General features: G+C 42.1%; 1 protein-coding gene across 2 annotated transcripts in view; it reads right to left on the bottom strand.

The window, feature by feature from the left end:
- The window catches only part of SMARCAD1 (SWI/SNF-related, matrix-associated actin-dependent regulator of chromatin, subfamily a, containing DEAD/H box 1), a 100458-nt gene extending 79644 nt beyond the window's left edge, over window positions 1-20814 (bottom strand). The window contains exons 1-2 of one of the 2 annotated variants that reach the window (XM_043970072.1): window positions 20691-20814; window positions 19906-20178 (exon numbers count right to left, since the gene is read on the bottom strand). In XM_043970072.1, the coding sequence (XP_043826007.1) occupies window positions 19906-20131 (226 nt within the window). In that variant the 5' untranslated portion in view covers window positions 20132-20178; window positions 20691-20814. Of the gene's footprint in view, window positions 1-19905; window positions 20179-20432; window positions 20539-20690 lie in introns of those variants that run through there. The other variant, XM_043970073.1, reaches the window with a different exon arrangement.
- Between the last annotated feature and the right edge of the window lie 1770 nt (window positions 20815-22584).

The raw sequence follows: 22584 nt of genomic DNA, 5'->3' as shown, positions 1-22584 counted from the left end.
TCAAAACTAAGGCTTCTAAACAAAACAAAACAAAAAAGGCAAGAAAAATAAAGAGGAAAAAATGTGCTTCAATCTGCACTCAATTCATCTGTTTTCCTATCTGGAGGTGGATAGCATTTCTCCTCATGAATCCTTTGGAACTGATATGGATCACTGTATTGATTGTAGCAGTTAGTATGTAGACTGTTCTCCTGGTTCTGCTCACTTCACTTTGCACCAGTTCTTATAAATCTTTCCAGGTTTTTCTGAAACTGTCCCCTTCATCATTTCTTATAGTACAATAGTATTTCATCACAATCATATGCCACAACTTGTTCAGACATTCCCTAATTGATGGGTATCCCCTCATTTTCCAATACTTTGCCACTACAAAAAACTGCTATATTTTTGTACATATGGGTCATTTTCCCAATGAATTTCTGAACATACTTTCCCCTAAACAGTTTTACCAAATAAATAAAAATCAGTCTAATTACACATGAAAAGACATTTATTAAGCATCTATTACAGTCAGGAACTGTGCTAAACCCAAGATATTCTCTAATAATGTGGGGTACAAAGCACACAGAAGAATAATGGCCATTTATATCCCACCACAACCCAGTTATAACACCTGCAGCAAACACAAGTATCCCATTTTCAAAATGGTGACCATGATTCATTAAGAAAAGGATGTTGTTATGTTCAGGATACAGGGAATCCCCACCATAAATCCAGTACACAGGAACTTATGAATGGGTTCTATTCAAAAGTCCGTCTCTAAGTCAGTTATTTTGAATAATGAACAAATTTTCCCAAAGAAACAATGTTATATTGGTTAGGTTCCAAGTTCTATTTAATCCCTAATTTAGCTAAGATGAATATATACTAGAAATGAAAAAAGTATATAAATACTACTATACTATCACACCACAAAAAATAAATAAAAACTATGACCATCTAAAAAATTCAACTTGGAATATTGGTGCTTGAAGAAAAGAAAATTTAAGCAGAGGAGGAGAAAGAAGTAGATGAGTGGCTTGTGAAGTGTGTTTTTAAAAATTAATTGCTGGGGCGGAGCCAAGATGGCAGAGAGAAGCCGGCAAGTTGCCTGAGCTTTCCATCGGTTCCCTCAAAAAGAACATTAAATCAAGCCTCTGGACAGATTCTGAAACTACAGAACTTGCAAAGAGCCAGAGAGACACAGTCTTCCAAACAGAGATAATTTAGAAGACTTCAGGAAAGGTCAGTCTCACTCGGGCAAAAGGGAGGCGCAGCACACCACAGCCCAGCAGCACGGAGGAGGTCAGGCAACACAGCAAGAAGCTGTAGGCCACAGCCGAGCAACTGAGGCCCCTGGATCCTGGCTCAACAACCTGGTGGTGAAGCAGGCCAGTGGTGAAACCCACCAGCACCAGCCAAGAGGGCAGGCTGCCAGCTAAAGGGCCATCCATCCCAGAGCACTGGGAGTGAGCCCAGGGCAGTGAGAAAATCACAAGCCATAGACACCTCAGTGTAGAAAGCCAGTGACACAGCCTCTATACCCCAGGACAAGAAGCCTGAAACAGGGACCCTAGTGCCCCCAGAGCAGACCTCAACTTGAAAAAAAAAAAGCTGCAATATGAGTAAGAAAGAAAAAAGCTCTTACCATTGAGAGCTTCTGTGTAGACAAGGGAAGAGGCAAACACAAACTCACATGAGGACAATATTCTCAAAACTACCTACATATGAAGCCTCAAGAGGGAAGATGAATTAGTCTCAAGAACAAAAAGCCTTCTTGAAAGAGCTCAAAAAGGATTTTAAAAATCAATTGAGAGAGGTAGAAGAAAAAATGTGGAGAGAAATGAAAGCAACACAAGAAAATTGTGAAAAAAGAATCAGCAGCTTGGAAAAGGAAGCACAAAGATTGACTGAAGAAAACAATTCCTTAAAAAATTCATATGGCCAAATGGAAAAAAAGGTGCATAATCTCACTGATGAAAACAATGCCTTAAAAATTAAAATTGGAGGGGCAGCTAAATGGCGCAGTGGATAAGCACTGGCCCTGGATTCAGGAGTACCTGAGTTCAAATCCGGCCTCAGACACTTACTAGCTGTGTGACCCTGGGCAAGTCACTTAACCCCAATTGCCTCACCCCCCCCCAAAATTAAAATTGGACAGTTGGAAGATAATGAATCCATGAGACACCAGGAATCGGTCAAACAGAATCAAAAGAATGAAAAAAATAGAAGAAAATGTGAAATACCTCATTGGAAAGACAACTGACCTGGAAAAAAAATCCAGGAGAGATAATCTGAGAATTATTGGACTGCTAGAAAGCCATGATGAGAAAAGGAGTCTAGACACCATATTCCAGGAAATTATCAAGGAGAACTGCCCTGATATTATAGAATCAGAGGATAAAATCATCTTTGAAAGAATACACCAATCACCTCCTGAAAGAGACCCCAAAAGGAAAACTCCAAGGAATATTGTAGCCAAATTCCAGAATTATCAGGTGAAGGAGAAAATACTCCAAGCAGCCAGAAAGAAGCAATTTAAATATCATGGAACCACAGTCAGGATTGCTCAGGACCTGGCAGCTTCAACATTAAAGGATTGCGAGGCTTGGAATATGATATTCCAGAAGGCAAAGGAGCTTGGATTGCAGCCAAGAATCTATTACCCAGCAAAACTGATCATTCTCTCTCTCAGGGGAAAAGATGGGCATTCAATGCAATTGGGGACTTTCAAGGTTTCCTGATGAAAAGACCAGAATGGGAGGCAGCAGCTAGGTGGCACAGTGGATAGAGCACTGGCACTGGATTCAGGAGGACCTGAGTTCAAATCCAGCCTCAGACACTTGACACTTACTAGCTGTGTGACCCTGGGCAAATCACTTAACCCCCATTGCCCCACCAAAAAAAAAAAAGAAAAAGAAAAAGAAAAAGAAATTGAACAAGCCATTAATGAACTCCCTAAGAAAAAATCTCCAGGGCCAGATGGGTTTACAAGTGAATTCTACCAAACATTTAAAGAACAATTAATTCCAATATTATACAAATTATTTGGAAAAATAAGTGAAGGAGTTCTACCAAATTTGTTTTATGATTCAAATATGGTGTTGATACCAAAACCAGGCAGAGCAAAAACAGAAAGAAAATTATAGACCAATTTCCCTAATGAATATTGATGCAAAGATCTTAAATAAGAGATTAGCAAGGAGATTACAGCAAATGATCACCAGGATAATATACTAGGATCAGGTGGGATTTATACCAGGAATGCAGGGCTGATTCAACATTAGGAAAACTATCAACATAATCAACCACATCAATAAGAAAACTAACCAAAATCATATGATTATCTCAATAGATGCAGAGAAAGCTTTTGACAAAGTATAACACCCATTCCTAATAAAAACACTAGAGAGTTTAGGAATAGGTGGAGCTTTCCTTAAAGTAATAAGCAGTATCTACCTAAAACCATCAGCAAGCATTATATGTAATGGAGATAAGTTAGAGGCCTTCCCAATAAGATCAGGGGAGAAACAAGGATGTCCATTATCACCTCTATTATTTAATACTGTACTAGAAATGTTAGCTTTATCTATCAGAGAAGAAAAAAGGAATTATTGGAATAGGCAAGGAGGAAACAAAAGTATTACTCTTTGCAGATGATATGATGGTATACTTAGAGAATCCTAGAGAATCAATTCAAAAATTACTTGAAACAATTAACAACTTTAGCAAAGTAGCAGGATATAAAATAAATCCACATAAATCATCACCATTTCTATACATGACCAACAAAGTCCAGCAGCAAGAGATAGAAAGAGAAATTCCATTTAAAGTAATGGTAGACAACATAAAATACTTGGGAGTCTACTTACCAAGACAAACCCAGGAATTCTATGAACACAATTACAAAACACTTTTCACTCAAATCAAATCAGATCTAAATAATTGGAAAAATATCAATTGCTCATGGATGGGCCAAGCTAATATAATAAAAATGACAATTCTACCTAAATTAATTTACCTATTGAGTGCCCTACCAATCAGACTACCTAAAAAGTATTTTATAGAGCTAGAAAAAATAATAACAAAATTCATCTGGAAAAACAAAAAGTCAAGAATATCAAGGGAACTAATGAAAAAAAAAATGCACAGGAAGGTGGGTTAGCTGTACCAAATCTGAAGCTCTACTATAAAGCAGCAGTGATCAAAACTATTTGGTACTGGCTAAGAAATAGAGTAGAAGATCATTGGAATAGGCTAGGCACGAGACACAGCAGTAAATGACTTAAGTAATATACTGTTTGATAAACCCAAAGACTCCAGCTTCTGGGATAGGAACTCAGTATTTGACAAAAACTGCTGAGAAAACTGGAAGAGAGTATGGCAGAAATTAGGCATAGACCAACATCTTATACCTTATACTAAAATAAGGTCAAAATGGGTACATGATTTAGACATAAAAGGTGATACAAAAGGTAAATTAGGAGAGGAAGGAATAGTTTACTCCTCAGATCTTTGGAAAGAAGATCAGTTTATGACCAAACAAGAGATAGAGAATATTGTGAAATGCAAAATGGATGATTTTGATTACATTAAATTAAAAAGGTTTTGTACAAACAGAAGCAATTCATCCAAAATTAGAAGGCAGGTAGAAAGCTGGGAAACCATTTTTATAGCCAGTACTTCTCATAAAGGCCTCATTTCTAATATATATAGGTAACTAAATCAAATTTATAAGAATCCAAGTCATTCCCCAATTGAGAAATGGTCAAAGGATATGAACAGGCAGTTTTCTGATGAAGAAATCAAAGCTATCTATTGCCATATGAAAAAATGCTCTAAATCACTATTGATTAGAGAAATGCAAATTAAAACAACTCTGAGGTACCACCTCATACCTATCAGATTGGCTAATATGACAAAAAAGGAAAATAATAAATGTTGGAGAAGCTGTAGAAAACTTGGAACACTAATGCACTGTTGGTGGAACTGTGAACTGATCCAACCATTCTGGAGAGCAATTTGGAATTACACCACTATTGGGTCTTTTTCCCAAAGAGATCATAAAAAAGGGAAAAGGACCCTTATAGCTGCTCTTTTTGTGGTGGCAAGGAATTGGAAATTGAAGGACTGCCCATCAACTGGGGAATGGTTGAACAAGTTGTGGTATATGAATGTAATGGAATTCTATTGTTCTGTGAGAAATGATGAGCAGGCAGATTTCAGAGAAACCTGGAAGGACTTGCATGAACTCATGAGGAGTGAGATGAGCAGAACCAGGAGAACATTGTACACAGTATCAGTAACATTTGTGTGCTGATCAACTGTGATGGACTGGATTCTTCTCAGCAATGTAACAGTACAAGATAGTTCCAAAGGACTCATTATGGAAGGACTCTCCACATCCAGAAAAAAAAAGAACTGTGGAACACGGATGCAGGTTGAACCCTACCATTTCTTTTGTTTTGGTGCTGTTGTTTTTCTTTTTAGAGGTTTTTCCTTTCTGCTGTGATTCTTCTCTTATAATATGACTAATGCAGAAATATGTTTAATGTTACTGTATATACATAACCTCTATCAGATTACTTGCTGTCTTGGGATGGGGCGGGGGAGAAAAATTTGAAACTGGAAATCTTATAAAAACAAGTGTTGAAAACTACCTCTACATGTAACTGGAAAATAATAAAATACTTATATAATAAAAAAATAAATAAAACAAATTGCTATTGCTATAGCTATTTACACAAGTTTTAGGTAAGCATATATTTATTAATATTATACACCAGTAAAGGATTGACCCCGTGTCTCCCTAACTTCTCATGGTCTCAGGTCACGTGGTAGAGAGAGCAGGGAGAGAGCTTCAGCATGCCATTTAGCAAAAACAGAAGAAAAGTCCCAGAAGACCCACGCTGTCTCCCAGAGAGACAGCATGTGGTCTCAAGGAGATCTAAGAGAATTCAAAGACCTAGAATACCCACAAGACCACTAAAATCCCAAAGGAAACCTCTACTGATGACTTTTCCAAGGGTTTTTATCCTCTTTTGATAGAGGCGGGTCATTATACATTGATCAAAGCTAATTGGTCAGCATCATTGAAGGTGGTTCAAATGAACTCTACAGATGACATCAGGGAAAAGAAAGCAAAAGCCCCTCACTGAAGTTGCTCAAGGCAAAGTCCATTATCTAGGTGTGGTTTCTGCCAAGGAAATAAAGGCCTAAAGAACAGCGGTTCCTAAGGGGGCAACAACAGACTACTAAGGCTAAAGAAGGGGCTTCACGTGTAAAGCATCCCCAGCTGTCTTTCAATCCCGGAGTTTCTTTCTGTAGAACCAAAGGTAGACCTTTCGTGGTCACCTTATGGATTTAGAAAAATAAAAAAGGGGGTGGGGGTGGGAGGCCACCAGAAAACTTTGGACCCCACCAACTACTGCAACTGGGCAGCAGTGCTTCTGTGTGTAAAAAGGTTGCAATTAAAAAGAGCTGGGATGCTCTTTGGGGTCCAGAGAACTGAACTTTCTACTTACCAGAAATGTGGCCCTTTGACCATCAAAACAGAATTTAATTTTGAGGGAAATATTTCTAAAATACTAAATATTCTAAGGTAAGAAAAGCCCCAAAATAGAGTACAGGCACTGTCCTGTTTATGAACACTATAGGGAAGTCCAGTTGTGCAGGCTTCCCCACTCAAGAAGCGGCTAACAAATCTTCCACCCAACCAGGTGTTTCAAGCTGACCAACTTGGGACCAATGTCTCTTCAATCAGGAGGCTATATGCTCCCTGGCCTCACTTCCTCTTTCAAAACTAAAGTTCAGGTGGCGCAGTGGATAAAGCACCGGCCCTGGATTCAGGAGTTCCTGAGTTCAAACCCGGCCTCAGACACTTGACACTTATAGCTGTGTGACCCTGGGCAAGTCACTTAACCCCATTGCCCCATAAAAAAAAAAAAAGCAAGCAAGAAAGAAAACAAATCAAAACTAAAGTTCAGGGGCAGCTAGGTGGCGCAGTGGATAGAGCACCGGCCCTGGAGTCAGGAGGACCTGGGTTCAAATCCAGCCTCAGACACTTGATACTTACTAGCTGTGTGACCCTGGGCAAGTCACTTTACCCCAATTGCCTCACCAAAAAACCCCCTAAATTTCAGTTAGTTCAGTGTTTTTTTGTTTTTTAAATTTCCAGACAGATGAGCATTTTTCTTTTTCATTTAGTAATAAGCAGGGTGCTGTATTTTAACAAAAACTTTTAAACTGGAGAGAGCTGCTTAATTCAGGAAATCTTTTTATCTTATGTGCTACTTTTGTCTTTATTTTTTCCTTTTGATTTATTTTAGTAAATAATGTATTTTTATCTATTTATTTTAGTAAAGTCACCCCCACCCAATAAACCCAACACAAGTGGGAGAGATACTGCTCAAGCATTTTTTTTAGCACTAGTCAATTCCCAATATATACCTTCGTTTTCATAGCATCGTAGAATGTTAGAGCCTGGAAGGATGATACATCTCAAACCTAAATAGAGACCCAAAAGGCCCATGTCATACTCGGTTGTGACTCCAAATCCAGCATGCTTTCCACAATGCAACATTTCTTCCTGCTTCTCACCTAAATCCTGATCTGACCAACTACTAGAAATTCAAGAAAAACACAATCTAATACAATGGAGATTTTCAATGATTTCTCCAAACCCAGATGGAGAACCTCAAAACTTTGTTTTCTAGAGTCTAAGATTTCTCTGTAAAAGCCAGATAGATAGACAGACACACATATATACAAAAATGTACATTAAAACTATATAAATATAAAAATATATACAAAAAATAATATGGACATTATGAAGGGAAATCTAGAATCAATGAGATCACAGATCCATTTGAGTATCCAAGTTGACATTAAGTTGTGGTTTTGGCTTTTGCCAAAGCTGAAAATAGCTGCTGAGAGGCCAGATGAGCTTATAAAAATACTTTTTTTAGCTTGGTCTACTCAAAGTAGCCAGAAACTCTACACAACTCATGTCTAATGTAACTGGTTAAAGCAATGTGGTATTGTATTGGAAAACACCACCTTCCTTTCTCCACGCTCAGTACCTCCCTCCCCTCAAGAAAACCAGAGCAGATTTCTAGGTATAGAAATGATTAACCAACTTAAAGTGTGAATGAGAACTTAACCCTTTACTGAGAATTTATATAAATTTGAAATTCAATTCAACAAACATTTTACACAGCACTGAGATATAAAGACAAAAAAAAGAAATCTTCCTTACCCTTATTCTAAGAGGGATAGGGATTGAGAGTGGGGTGAGGGTAGTGTTATGCAGAGGATGGGGAGAAAGGGAGCATGATACAGCAGGTACACAGATAAAATACAAAGTAATTTTAGGAGGGAGAACACAGTGACAACCTGGATGATAAAGAAAAACTTCATTTTGGGGGGACAGCATCAGAGAAGAGCCCTGAAAGCAGGTAGGGAAGGAGCACATCCCAAAGTGGGGGAGGGTGCAAAAGGGAGAGACAGAATGTCCAGAAGGGTGAGCCCTTAATAAGCCAGTCCCTAAAAGGAAAGCTTTTTAAAACAAAGGAATCTCAAACAGAAACACTTTTTTTTTTTTTTGGGCGTCGCTAGGTTCCGGAATACATCCCTCCCAGCTGTAACCCCCCCCCCCCAAAAACCACACAGGACTGCCAGGAAACAAATTACCTGAACTAAGCAAAGTTTAGCTGCAGGTAGCCACACCCACTCTTCCAAGCTTTTCCAAGAGCTCTGTAACCTTCAGGGCTTAGTAAAAACAAAGAGCTATTAAGTCATTACTTAGGGAGGAGGTGGTTGTGACAACACAAAAGGCAAATTATGTGAACGTGGAGGGTCTCCAGGGCTACCCGGAAGGTGACAGAAGCTATAGTACCACAGTGGTTCAGATGAGGTGGTTATAGGTTTGGGATTGGCAAGAAAGGATTCCAGTATAGGTTTTAAGCAAGTCACTTAACCTTCAGTCCCTGGGTCTCAGTTTCCTAAACTGTAAATAAGAAAGGCTGGTGGAGGCAACTGCTTAAGTCAGTTCCTACTTTAAGGTTCTAGGATTGTATGATCCAATTCTCTAACGTGGCTTCTTCACAGGCAGTTTGGCAATACCAAATGAAAGAGGACATTTCATTTTCCCTTTTAGCAACTATTCAGAGGGCAGTAAGTAAAAGACTACCAGCTGTACCTGAACTGTAAACTTAGATTTGAATATAACTATAGAAGTGAAATAGATTAAGTTTCTCTTTTGTAAAAGACCCTAAAACTAAGACACTGCTTAGTCTTAAAGACTGAAGAAGTTAAAAGAGCTATATCACGTTCTGGAAATTAGAAATGTTACCCAGACTAGAGGCTTATGGGGGATGATGAACAAGAAGCAATCATTCAAATATAACTGAGTGACCTGACCAACACAAAAAAAGCAATGATGTGTCACATCATTGTGAAGATGTGAAATCATTTTATCCACTTTCTAAGATTCATTCGTTTTCAGGTAAATTACTAGATCTCAGCATAGGAAGAATTGCAAATGAAAATAAAAACAAACAAAAAGTACATTAAAAAAAATTTTTTTTTAAGTGAGGCAATTGGGGTTAAGTGACTTGCCCAAGGTCACACAGCTAGTAAGTGTTAAGTGTCTGAGGCTGGATTTGAACTCAGGTACTCCTGACTCCAGGGCTGGTGCTCTATCCACTGCGTCACCTAGCTGCCCCCCAAAAAGTACATTTAAACACATTTTCAAAGTTGAGTCAACATAAAACTGATACTGTCTAAGCTAAGGGCTCTTTGAACATATTACAATTAATACTTTTGTCAGTATTGTTTTGTAATCAAGACTGAGGTACATATGAAACCAGAATGGCAGCATCAGTATTTTCAAGGAAATTAAAAAATCATAAATAAAAGGCAACAAAGAATAAGGATAGAGCTTGGTTTTGGAATCGTAATACCTGGAGTTCTCACCTGTGACACACACATACATACAGGATGCATAATCTCTAGATTCCCAAAATAACTCTCTAAGACTATAAATTTCAAAGCAGTTGCTAATGTCTATTTTGTAGATGGAGTTTTTCTCACTAGGAAATCCCTAGACAGATGAAATCATAGCACCCCCCTGATAAGCAATTATAATTCACTATTTAAGATAATGTACACATCCTGTATATTATACACATTTATTCTTCAAAAGTGGGTTACAAATTAGTAGTAGGGAATCGTCAAATTATATATTCAATTGTATAAATCAAAGTATTATAATTTTATAGCAGGAAGCTGAAAGAACATTTAACCCACTTTAAAGAAGGAAAAAAACTTTGCCTAACATCAAAGATAGTTAGTACCAAAGTTTGAGAAGATCTAACTCCTAAGTCCAAAAAACGAAGTTGTGTGGAATGGTAGAAAGAACTAACTCCAAGCCACATATATTCTTGGTATATTTTTTCCAAATCTTAATAAAAATGTAATTATCTTTAGCACCTCCTGCTTGTGAGGAAAGAAAAAGAAGCAAACTGAAAATCCCTAACACCTTGCTTAGCCCTAAGAATCAGAGGGTAATTTTATTGTTGTTTAGTCATTCACAGTCCTGTCTGACTTTTCAGACCCAATCAGCCTTTTCTTGGCAGAGACACTGGAGTGGTTTGCCATTTCCTTCTCCAGCTCATTTTACTGGAGGAAACTAAGGCAGAGTTAAATGACTTGCCCAGGGTCTGAGGTCATATTCGAACTTAGATCTTCCTGACTTCAAGTACATCCCCTATGGCACCTAGCTGTCCCAGGGGGGGTAAATAGAAACACTGAAGGTGAGAAAAAAAGTTATAGTGCTGAAAATCACTGAAAAGGGCTTCTGGCATAATGCTGGCCTTTAACATGGTTAAAGTAAAATATTTATAGCCAAAAGGTATGTTAGAAGAGCTACCCTCCATCTGCTAAATTTTGAAGGGGGGGATACTAGGGAAAACTATAATGATGTAAAAATGACATCAATAAAAACTTAGTTTAAAAAAAATTATCATCATGTTTGGGCATAATTAAAAACACTCCTCCTGGCTAAATCAATAAAACACATAGCTTTATAACAACATTCAATTATGTATTAAATATCTATGATGGGCAAGGCCATGGGGGTGGACATTATTAGACCTTATAGTCTAAAAAAATCTAATAAGGGTAAAGAAAACCAGATAAAATCCTATTTAAAAAAAAACCACCTTGAGGAGAAAAATTCATTTCAGCTAGAAAGATAGATTCACAAATCAAGTCAACTTGATATTGAAAGAAGTGAAATATTCTATGTTACACAACCTCAAGTGGGCCCTCACTATTGTTAGACAATTCTACTTTCATCCCTCCTCAAACCAAACATGACTGCTCCCACCCCACCCCATCCTCTGATAGAGCTTTGCCTCTTCCCTCTTCTTACCTCCTATTACTCAAATGCTTTCTGCTACTCTCTTCCTTCACCTCTGTCTGAAATGATAAAGTGTCCTTTCTCTCCTTACTAAGGTTAACTCTGTTCAAGTGATCTTATTCCATACTGTCTCTTCCAATAGAATGCCCCTTCTGTCTTCCCCACTGTAAGTCTATCGCTTATTTTTAATCTCTCCCCATCTACCGACTCATTCCCTACTATCTACAGGCCCCATCCTGAAAAAACTCACTTGATCCTTCCATCCCCACTGTTGCCTTATATGTCTTCTGCCCTATACAGCTAAACTCCTTCTAGATGTCTAAAACAGGTACTTTCTCTCCCTCTTTCTCTTTGCCCCTTACAATCCATCTTCTGATCTTATTATCACACTGAAACCTCTCTCTCCAAATTTATCAACGATCTTAGTTGACAAATCAAATGGCCTTTTCTCAATCCTCATTCTTGATCTCTGCAACTTCTGACTTTTAATGACTCTCTTCTCCCTATTCTTTCTCAGTCTCCTTTACTGGGTCCTAATCCAGATCTCGCCCTCTAACCACAAATGTCCCTCGGGGTTTTGTCCTGGGCTCTCTTCCCTTCCCCCTCTACACTACTTCCCTTGGTGATCTCATCAGGTCCCACGGATTCAGTTGCCATCTCTAAGCGGATGATTCTCATCTACTTTTCCTGTCCCAGCCCCTCTGCTGACCTCCCATCTCCAACCATCTTCCAGATACTTCCAACTGGTGGACATCTGAAAACTCATTTATCTTTGCCCCAGCTCCTACCTTCTCTATTACTGTATAGGACACCACCATCCTCCCAGCCCCTCAGGCTTCTCACCTCCCATGCCCAAGCTATTGCCAAGGCCTGTTGATTTCACCTTAGGGAAAATCTCTGTAATGCATCTCCTTCTCTGCTCTAACACTGCCACTACTCTGGTGCAGACCCTCCTCACCTCATGCCTAGACTACTGCAATAGCCTGCATAACATTTCTGACTGCCTCCTCTAGGGTTTGGGTTTGGTGGGTTTTTTTTGGTGAGGCAATTGGGGTTAAGTGACTTGCCCAGGGTCATACAGCTAGTAAGTGTCAAGTGTCTGAGGCCGGATTTGAATCAGGTCCTCCTGACTCCAGGACCGGTGCTCTATCCACTGCGCCATCTAGCTGCCCCTCTCCTCTAAGTTTTTTGAGCAATATTTTCTAACATTTTCTCAATCTCCTTTTGGAATCATCATCCTTACCACAACCCTAAACTGTGACTATACCACTGCAAAGTTTTATCTTGGGCCATGATTTCTTCCTAAACTCCCATATTAGTTCCCATGGATTTCATTATCATCTCTATGTATGACTACCATAACTATATATCCAACCTTAGTCTCTCTCTCTCTTCAGCTCCAGTCTCACATCGTCAACTGCCTATTGGACATTGTAAACTAGATGTTTCCCCCATCTCAATTTCATTATGTTCAAAATAATTATCATCATCTCTCCACCAAACCCTCCTTCTTCCAAACATTCCCATTACTATTGAGGTCACCATGATCCTTCTACTCACCATGCCTCACTCTATGTATCTAATCAGCTGCCATGTCTTCTTGTTTCCCGTTCTATAACAACCATCCCTCCCCCCCCTCCAAATTGGTTTCCCTGCCTCAGCTTTTCCCTCTAATCCATCCCCCAAAATTGGCCAAGTGGTATCACTAAAACACAGGGATGATGATTATCACAACCATGTTTTCAAGGTCCAGAGGCTACCTATTACTTCTAGTAGCAAAAACAAATTGTGTGGCTTTTCAAGCCCTTCACAGCCTGTCCCTAATCTAACTTTTCAGCTTTTATCCTGTATATATCTTGCTTGTAGATACATGTTTGTATGTTTCTCCCCATTAGAGTATAATGGCCTCGAGGGCAAGGACTGTTTTTACCTTTCTTTCTTTCTTTTTGTGTGCAGGGCAATGGGGATTAAGTGACCTGCCCAGGGTCACACAACTAGTAAGTGTCAAGTGTCTGAGGCCAAGTTTGAACTCAGGTCCTCCTGAATCCAGGGCCGATGCTTTATCCACTGCTCCACCTAGCTACCCCTTTCTTTCTTTCTATCTATCCCTATCACTTAGCACAGTGCTTGACACAACAGTAAGTGCTTAATAAATGCTTGTTGACTTATTATGCCACTTCTGGCAGGCTTGTTATCCAGCTAAATTATCACTTCTTGGGGGCAGCTAGGTGGCATAGTGGATAAAGCACAGACCCTGGATTCAGGAGGACCCGAGTACAAATCCAGCATCAGACATTTACTAGCTGTGTGGCCCTGGGCAAATCATTTATCCCTCACTGCCCTACAAAGTAAATAAATGAATAAATAAATAAAATAAAAATAACGAAATAAATTTTCGCTTCTTCTACATAATACTCCATTTCCCATCCCTGTCTTTTGGATTGGCTCTCCTCTATGCCTGTAAAGAATCCCCTCCTCAAATAAGCTCAGTGTCTAACAACAATGCTTGACAACAGTAGGAACTTAATGCTTGTTGACTAAGGAGACAAGTAATGGTATATTTTTTCAAGGAGGACTACTCGTTCCTCCGAGGTTGTAGAAAAAGATGCATAGGGACAAAAAAATTTTGAGCTATTGAGAAGAAATGAGGGGATTGCCTCAGTCTTCTCAACTGCTCAAAGATTAGTGAATGAGGGCTCAGTTGCTGGCTCCAGGGGAGCTTGGAATGGCCATGCAAGAACATAAGAAAAGAGTAAATAAAAAGATGGATAAAGCTGTAATGAACACACTCAGCAGTTTCCGTATCTTTCTCCAGTAGAACTTGGCAGCTTGCAAATAGGAAAGCAAGTATATGCTAGAGGTAGTCCAAGGTTGAAACCCAAGAAAGCACAAGTTTCAAGAGGAAAGAAGACAGGTGTCTCTTGAAATGAGTGACTGCAGGGTCAAGACTATGAAAAGAATGAAGTGAGAATAGAGGTAGATGGGGTAAAGTGAGATGGAGGGGGGAAATGGTCTAACTGAAGACGAGAATTTCAGAGGCACACACATTTAGAGATGGAGTAGACTTCCATGGAGTCCGAATTCTTCATTGTACTGGTAAGTAACAAGGATTAGGTTCCAAGCATTGTGCTAAGTACTGGGGTTACCTGATGAGCTCACAGTCTAAGGGGAGGGACAATATGCAGATAACTAAAGACAAAATTTGTGTAAATGGAAGGTAATCACAGAAGCAAGAAACTAGAGGTAGGAGGAGAAAGGGGGAAAGACTCCTGCAGAAGGTGGGAACTGACCTGACTCTTGAAGGAAGCTAGCAGATGGAGGTGAAAAAGCACAGGGCTGCAAGATGGAAAGTGACAGTGGAAGAGCAGCATGTGGCCAGAACATCTGGATCAAGTGTGTGAAGAGGAGTCAAGTTTAAGAGGAGGAGGAAGGGAGGAAGGAGTAGAGTTGGGAAAGGCTTTAAATGACAAACAGAGGATTTTATAGTGGTTGATGGAGGTAACACTGAACCACTTCAGTTTACTGAGCAGTGGAGTGCCATTGACTATCTGACCAGTCGGTCAGACCTTCATTTCAGGAAAAATACTTTGACAACAAAAGCAGAGGAAGGACTGGATACAGGAGACCAAGCAATAGTCTAGATGTGAGGATTAGGGGCCGCAAATGGGTGGGGGCTAAGTGAGGGGAAAGAAGATTTATAGAAGAGATGCTGTCACAACAGATTGGATATGTGGAGTGAGTGCCAGTAAAGAGTTGTTAGCCAGGGTGTCTGAGAAAATGGTGGTAACCTTTGAGTGACAGGAGGAAAGTTCAAGAAAAAGGGAGGATTTGAGAAGAAAGTGAATTTGAATCTGAGATGCCTATGAGATGGTCAGGTGTAGGACTAGAGCTGAGGAGGGACATGGACTAGGTAAATAAATCTAGAAATCATTCTTCACAGAGATGATGAACTACTCTGGGAGCTAGTAAGATCACCCAATGAGACAGTATAGGAGAAGGCCCGGGATGTATTAGGAAACTGCGGCCCAGAGAAATTAAGTGACTCGCCTGAAGTCACACCAATCAATCAACAAGCATTTATCAAGTTGCCTCTGTGCCGGGTGATGGAGATACAAAGACAAAAGTCCAAGCAACTGTCTGCAAGGGAATTACATTCTAATGGGGGAGAAAACATACTAACAAAAAAGTGTGTATATGAACCAACCTACATATTCTCTATGTGTGTATGTACAGTGGATTTTTATGTATTTCTCCATATGTGTATACAGAAATGTACGTATACACAGAGAATGAAAGAAGGATACATTAAGATAACCTTTGGGTGTAAGGCACTATCGGAAAGCTGAAACACTCTTAAGAAGCAGATAGCACAGAAAGCACTATTAGAAAAAATGGCAATCAAGTTCAACTGGAAAGATACACCAGAAGCCGTCAATCACCGTCACTTGATTCAATCGTGGGCCTTTGAGTATCTGCTAAATCCCATTGTTTTATCACAGAAAGGAGCAAGAACATGGGAGTATGACGAGGAGGCAGTCAGGATTTAAGTCTAGGCCTTGCCTCCAACTCCAGACCCAGTGCTCCTTGTACTGTACCATACCCTGGACATGGAGTGGTTTAGTGGGATGGTGAGATGAGGTATGACCACCCTGAGTACTGATGGTCCATCAGGAGCTAGGATGGGAGGTAAGCAGAGAAGAAATAGAAGTTAGAGGATTCAAGGAGCTGAGACCTCAAGGTATTAAAGGCATCAGAAAGGAATAAGAATACTGAAGACACCAAGCAGTAACTAGGGAGACACCAGAGAAAACAACTGGGATGTCAGCAGATGACATACTTTATCCTTCCCTCACGCTAAGGCAGTGTGGTCTAATGGACAGAGCAAGCTTCAAAGCCAAGAAACCCTTGTCCAGTCTTACCATATGCTGGCTGTGTGACCATGGGCAATCCACTTCACATCTCAGTACAAAGGTACTACTGACCTGCATTGGGGGAGGGAGTTTGCTCACCCAGGAAGTTCCCTATCCAATGACATTGTAGGTCCAGTCCCTGTCCCTATTATGTTTACTTCAGACACTGTGCCAGTCACTTTACTATCCACCCCACGATACATGCCCAAAGTCCTCTAGCTGCAGAACATTTCACTTACAGGTGAATTCCAAAGAGAGAGGGAGAGAGGGGAATACATAGCATTCTAACGCAAATAAAATTAATTATCTGCTTTCAATCATTAGCTGCCAACTACATGAAGGTCACACATATTTAGAATCAGAAAAGACCTTGGGGAGTTTCTAGTCCAAAGCTCCTTAAACTGTGGGTCATGATCACATATGGAGTCTTGTAACTGAATGTAGAGGTTATGAAAAATTTGGCAACAGTAAAAAGCTATGTATACCAGGGGCAGCTAGATGGTGCAGTGGATAAAGCACTGGCCCTGGATTCAGGAGTACCTGAGTTCAAATCCAGCCTCAGACACTTAACACTCACTAGCTGTGTGACCCTGGGCAAGTCACTTAACCCCAAATGCCTCACCAAAAAAAAAAAAAAAAGTTATGTATACCTATATATCTGGGGTTGACTAAAAATCTCTTGAGTGAAAAGGAGTAGTGAGTGGAAAGAGTTTAAGAAGCCCTGTTCTAGTTCAACCTCTTCATTTTACATACCAGGAAACTTAAGGCCAAAAGGGGGGAAATGACTTGACTAAGGTCACACAGGTGCTAGGATTAACCCTCAATCCTCTGACTCCAAAACCAGTGTTTTCTGCTATACCATATATTAACACGTCTCTTGTGGAGCAGCTAGAAGTTCTTGGAAATCATCTCTCTTGGAATGTGAGACTACCATTAATAATGCAAATAGTGATGTGGTATAAAAATATAGATATAACCCCTATATCACTTGATAGTAATTATCTTGTAGGGTAGATTTTTAAAAAAAATTTCTATCTGAAGAGTCTAGCATAGTAACTTACACACAACAAACAAGATAAATGCTAAACTGAAAACTGAAGAACTAAGCAATAGTCTTTAGGAAGGGAAAAAGTTGTAAATAAGAAGATGAAGCTAGCCAGCTGCCTTGATACCCACACCTTCAGAGACCCAAAGTTGAAATTGCTGAAACATTTCTGACAAACATTTGATGGTAAGGAAAAAAAACTATCAATCAGGAGCTAGGATGGGAAGGAAGCTAGTTACTAATCTGTGTGTGGAGTAACAATGGATGAATGGAAAGAGCAAGGGAGCTAGGTGACCTAAATCTACTTAATTGTAGGTGTCACAAGAGAGTTGACAGTGTCTTATTTATTGTTACCATCACTGTCCAAGTGTTTAAAGAGTAGGGATGTGATAAATCATTGTTAAATAACTGAATCTAGGGGCAGCTAGGTAGTGCAGTGGATAGAGCACCAGCCCTGGAGTCAGAAGTACCTGAGTTCAAATCCAGCCGTTTACTAGCTGTGTGACCCTGGGCAAGTCACTTAACCCCAGCTGCCCCAGCAAAAATAGATTGATAGATAAATAAAATAAAATAAATGAATGAATAACAAACTAACTGAATCTAGACCTGGCTTCTAGGCCTGGTTCTCCACATAATCAAATGTTTGATGTCACCTAAGCTAGCTCTTATAGTTCTGAAATTGTTATCCTAAGTCTAAAATAATTTACATTATAACTATAGCAAATGTTTATTACTGAATTTCATCAGTCTGTTATCTATTTCTGTCCACTGAAAAGTGAGATGAGGAGAGTAATTTAAACAAACCAAAAACTTCAGTCCTAAATGCTGACTAAAGCAGGGCTTCTTAAACTTTTCCCACTCATCACCCCCTTTCCACTGAAAAACTTTTATGAGACCCCGGTATACAGGTTTATAAAATAGGTTTACAAGACCTTTCACTGTTCCAAGTTTTTCTTGACCTCCACATTCAGTTACTCCCCATATGGGGTGTCAACCCACAGTTTAAAAACTTTGGCCTAATTCTTTAGGCTCAATGAGTGCCACGGGTTACAAATATACAGGAAAAAAATGAAGATACAAGTCCTGAAGAAGTATACAGAATTATTAATGGTCAGTGCAATATAAAGTTTACTCTTTATCCAAAATGCTGAGTTTCTTTCTTTCTTTTTTTTTGAGGCAATTGGAGTTAAGTGACTTGCCCAGGGTCACACAGCTAGCAAGTGTCAAGTGTCTTAGGCTGGATTTGAACTCAGGTACTCCTGACTCCAAGGCCGGTGCTCTATCCACTGCCCCACCTACCTGTCCCTAATGCTGAGTTTCTTACAAATAAAAAAGCTTTCTTTCTTTCCAATCTACAATCCAACTAAAAAGTAATCTCCACCTCCAGTTTCCTCCTTTCTAAACTGTATTGCTCTAACAGCAGGGAACCATACATAGAATCAAGAGTTAGGAGGGATCTCAGAAGTGATCCTGTCCCACCTGAACCCCAAACAAGAAATCTCTCTACAATATCCTTAGCAGAATGCTATCCAGTCTCTGCTAGAATATGTTCAGTAACTACCTATACACTTTTCAGACAACTTTAAACTGTTAGTTCTTTATGGTAAGGGGAAAAAAAAAAACACCTGTTTCCTTGTAACTTTCACTGGTTCCAGTTCTGCCACCTAGAATTATACAGAAGCCCCCTGGCCTGGGGGCAGATGATTTTTCAGGACAATGAAAAAAAATAAAATAAAACATCAGCTTTTATCTTTCCATTCTTTCACAATCATCTATAGCAAATAATTTAGGAATGTTTTGATTCACTTTTTTTCTTTTACATCCAAATGTCTTACTTCCCCTAAAAAATCCAACAAGGGATCTTTTATTCCCCCTGCATCTTAGAGCAGGGCTTCTTAAACTTTTTCCACTCTTGACTTCTTTCCAGCAGAGAAATTTTTACACGACCCTGGGTAGATAGGTATATAAAATAGGTATACATAACCTTTTACTGTTACCAAATTTTTTGAGACCATCCCCATAGAGGGTGTCCCAACCCACAGTTTAAGAAGCTAGGTTCTAGAGGAAGAAGGGGAGTGCTAGGTCCTGAATTTTCTATCCTCTCAGGATGACAGCTGAGGTCAGTTGACCTGCAGTTCGTGACAGCTCAAGTGTCAACTCCTCTGGAGCTTTCCCTGCAGTATTATCATTTCCATTTTGCAGGTGAGAAAAGAGTCTCAGAAATTAAAGTCACAGAAAAGCCTGGTTTTCAAGACTGCAAATGCAGCGCTCTTTCCAATTCACCATACACATCCAAGTGACCCAACCGAGACTACCCTTGTTTTGCCGGTGGTCCCTTCGGGTGCAATTATTCTGATCTAACAGTTCCCCTGAATGGGGGCTTGGCCCCGTCTGGTGGAGGCGGAAGAGGTCAATGCGAGGAGGGGCACCCACGAAGACGTGCCCATCTCCGGGGCCAGCCCCAGGGCCCAGGTCAACGAAGCGCTCGTCGAAAATGGCAGCTTTCTGGGGCTCTGCGCATTCCATCCCTTTGCAAGGGTGTGACTCACCTGTTTTTTCGGTTATGTCTGAATCGGGAGTTCCCGGCCTGCTCCCTTTCCCCCCTTCCAGATCGTCATCTTCGATGATAGTGGACACGGGAGAAGGAGGCTCGGCCTTCGGAGGAGCGGGTGGAGGAGTGGGGGGCGGCGGCGGCGGCTGGGGGGCTGGCTCGGGCAGCTCCGGGATTTTATTCCTCTTCTCGAAGCGGAACCGGTCCAGATTGAAGAGGCTCATGGTGATGGAGAGCTACCGACCACCCTGCGGGAGCTGGCCCGGATGATCTACGGGGAACAAAACCACCACAACACAAAGAGAGGCCGTGAGACCCGGGGCCCGGAGGGCGGCCCTGCCATCCACCCCCGGGGCGCGGGACAATGGGCACCAGGTTGGGGGGGGGGAGGGGACGCGGGGCTGGGGCCGCCCCCGCGGCCTCGCGCCCGGGCCCGGGCTGGGGCCGGGGGAGCGAGGGAGGCCACGGGCACACCTCTTTTCGTCACCCTCCCCCGGCAGCACGCGCTCTCTGACCCCGGCGCACCTCCGGCCCCCGCGGGCTCCCGCCGCCGCGCTTCCCGCTCCAACTCCCGCCGCGCGCGCGGCCACCCCCGCCCTGGCCTCGCTCTGCTCCGCGCGGGACACGCCGGGCCCGCGCCGCCCGAGGCTGCGGGGACACAAAGGGGCTTCGGCCCGGCAGAAGCAGAGGCCCGGCGGCGGCGGCGGCTGGCGGGGACCCGCCCGGAAGTTGACGCAACGCAAACCCGGCCGAGAGGAAGCGGGCAGGGACGAGAAGACCTACATGAGGCTGGCCCGGGGAGGTCGGGGAACGGGTGAGGGAGGCACGGGGCCCGTGTCCTCCTTTTCGGACCGCACTACGTGGGGTCTCGGAGCCTCGAGAAGGAGGAAAGAAAGCTGAATGGGGAGATTAAAACACCGAAGGCGATGGGCGACGGCAGCCGGGAGGGGACCTAAAGAAACGGCGAAGGCGGCGAGGAGCTCCGCGTGCGCGTCCTGATGACGCAACGCGCCGGCCTTGCGTCCCTCTTCACCCGCGACCGCGAGCGGAAAGAGTCCGGAGCGCGCGCTGTTGCTATGACACTCTATTACCTCCCTCCCCCTCCCCGGCTCCGCGTCCCCCTTCCTCCCCTCACGCCCTACCCCACCCCCGCGGCGGTCAGCGCAGGCGCTGCTCCCTCCCGGACTATCGCTGCTCTGGGGGCGCCTTCGGGGACTCGCGCTGGCGGGGCGGGGGGATTTCCGCACCCGGGCCCCGCAGGAAGCCCTTGGGATAATACTCTTTGTTCGGAGCGATCGATCTCCTCCGTCCTGAGACTCGGGGGTGGGGAGGTGGGGGGAGCGCCAGGCGCGTGGACCCTTAGGCCCGAGCTTCCCTGAAGCTCAGCTTCCTCGTCTATAAAATGGAAACAATATAACACCACTGGCACCTGTCTCCCGGTCTAGGCCACTTCGGTTTACAATCCTGCTTCTTTTACCTTGAGGTCAACTCACTTAACTTTTTCATGCCCCCCCCCCCCAAAAAAAAACCACACACCCAACCACCACCAGAGGGTCACGTGCGCATCGGACGCCTAATGTTGGATCTCGGACAAATAAATCATTGAACGTCTATGGGATGAGCTTGAGCTCGCTACCTCCAAGGGCCCTTCCAGCTCGGCGCTGTTCCAAGTGCTGGGATACAAATGGAAAGAATGTAGTCGAGGCTACGTAGCATTTATTAAACGCCTGCAATGGGCCTGGCAATGTGCTAAGGGCTGTTGTGTGTTCTTCGTTCTGGAAGGGGACCGTGACACTGGGGTGATGTCACGATTTGCAATGAACTGGATTTAGGTGAGGCTGGGCAGTGCAAAGCCACCTGCCTCGCTCTTCCAGAGCCATCAGATAGAGATCTGGAAGACTGGAGATGGCCCTGAAGCTGTGGGAGACCTTGGCCTTTCACAGGTCACAGTTTGCCTGAGGCAATAACCTTTTAGGCTAGAAATGGAGGCAAAGAATGGCCTCTTTCACCTAGCCAAATAAATAAACAAGCAAGCCTGAGAGGGGAAGACCCTCCGGGTTTCAGGCCAAAACGGAAACAATTGCTATTTACACTCACTCTGACCTTATCTGGAGGCCAAACAATGACCAAATTTGGATTGGGCTAGCACCTATTATTGGCCAATCAATGAGAGTCTGGGTGATTTGGGTTTGATGCTTTGTCCTTAAAAAAGAAATCTAGCCAGTAAACCCCAAGACATCTGGTGAGGTTTCAGCAATCAAAATTTATATTCTTTTGGGCAGAGCACCGGCAGGAAAGGGTGGGATTCCCTATAAGGACAGAGGGAGAGGAGGAGGGGAGAGAGGGAGGAGCTGCGTTGCCCAACTGGAGCTTGCCAATTTCTTACAGCTATTACAGAATATTGTAACCAGATCTATATCTTGCTAAATGCCAAGGAATGTAAAGAAAGCAAAAGACAATCCCTGTCCTCAGGGAACCGACTCCCAAATGGGAAGGTCTAGATTTGGACAACTGCTGTGTATAACAAAGATAGTTACCTGATAAATTGGAGATAATCACTAGAGGAAAGGCTTCTGTGTGGTTTCTATTATCGGTTAGTAAGCACCCAAGAGAGGCCCAGGGGCTGTAGAGACAAAAGTGAAACAATGTTTCTCTGCCCCTCCTTCCCACGCAGTAT

Source organism: Dromiciops gliroides, chromosome 6 (genome assembly GCF_019393635.1).
Source record: "Dromiciops gliroides isolate mDroGli1 chromosome 6, mDroGli1.pri, whole genome shotgun sequence".
Classification (NCBI taxonomy): domain Eukaryota; kingdom Metazoa; phylum Chordata; class Mammalia; order Microbiotheria; family Microbiotheriidae; genus Dromiciops; species Dromiciops gliroides.
Note: the sequence above shows the minus strand (reverse complement) of the source record. Positions and strands in the feature narration are given on the sequence as shown.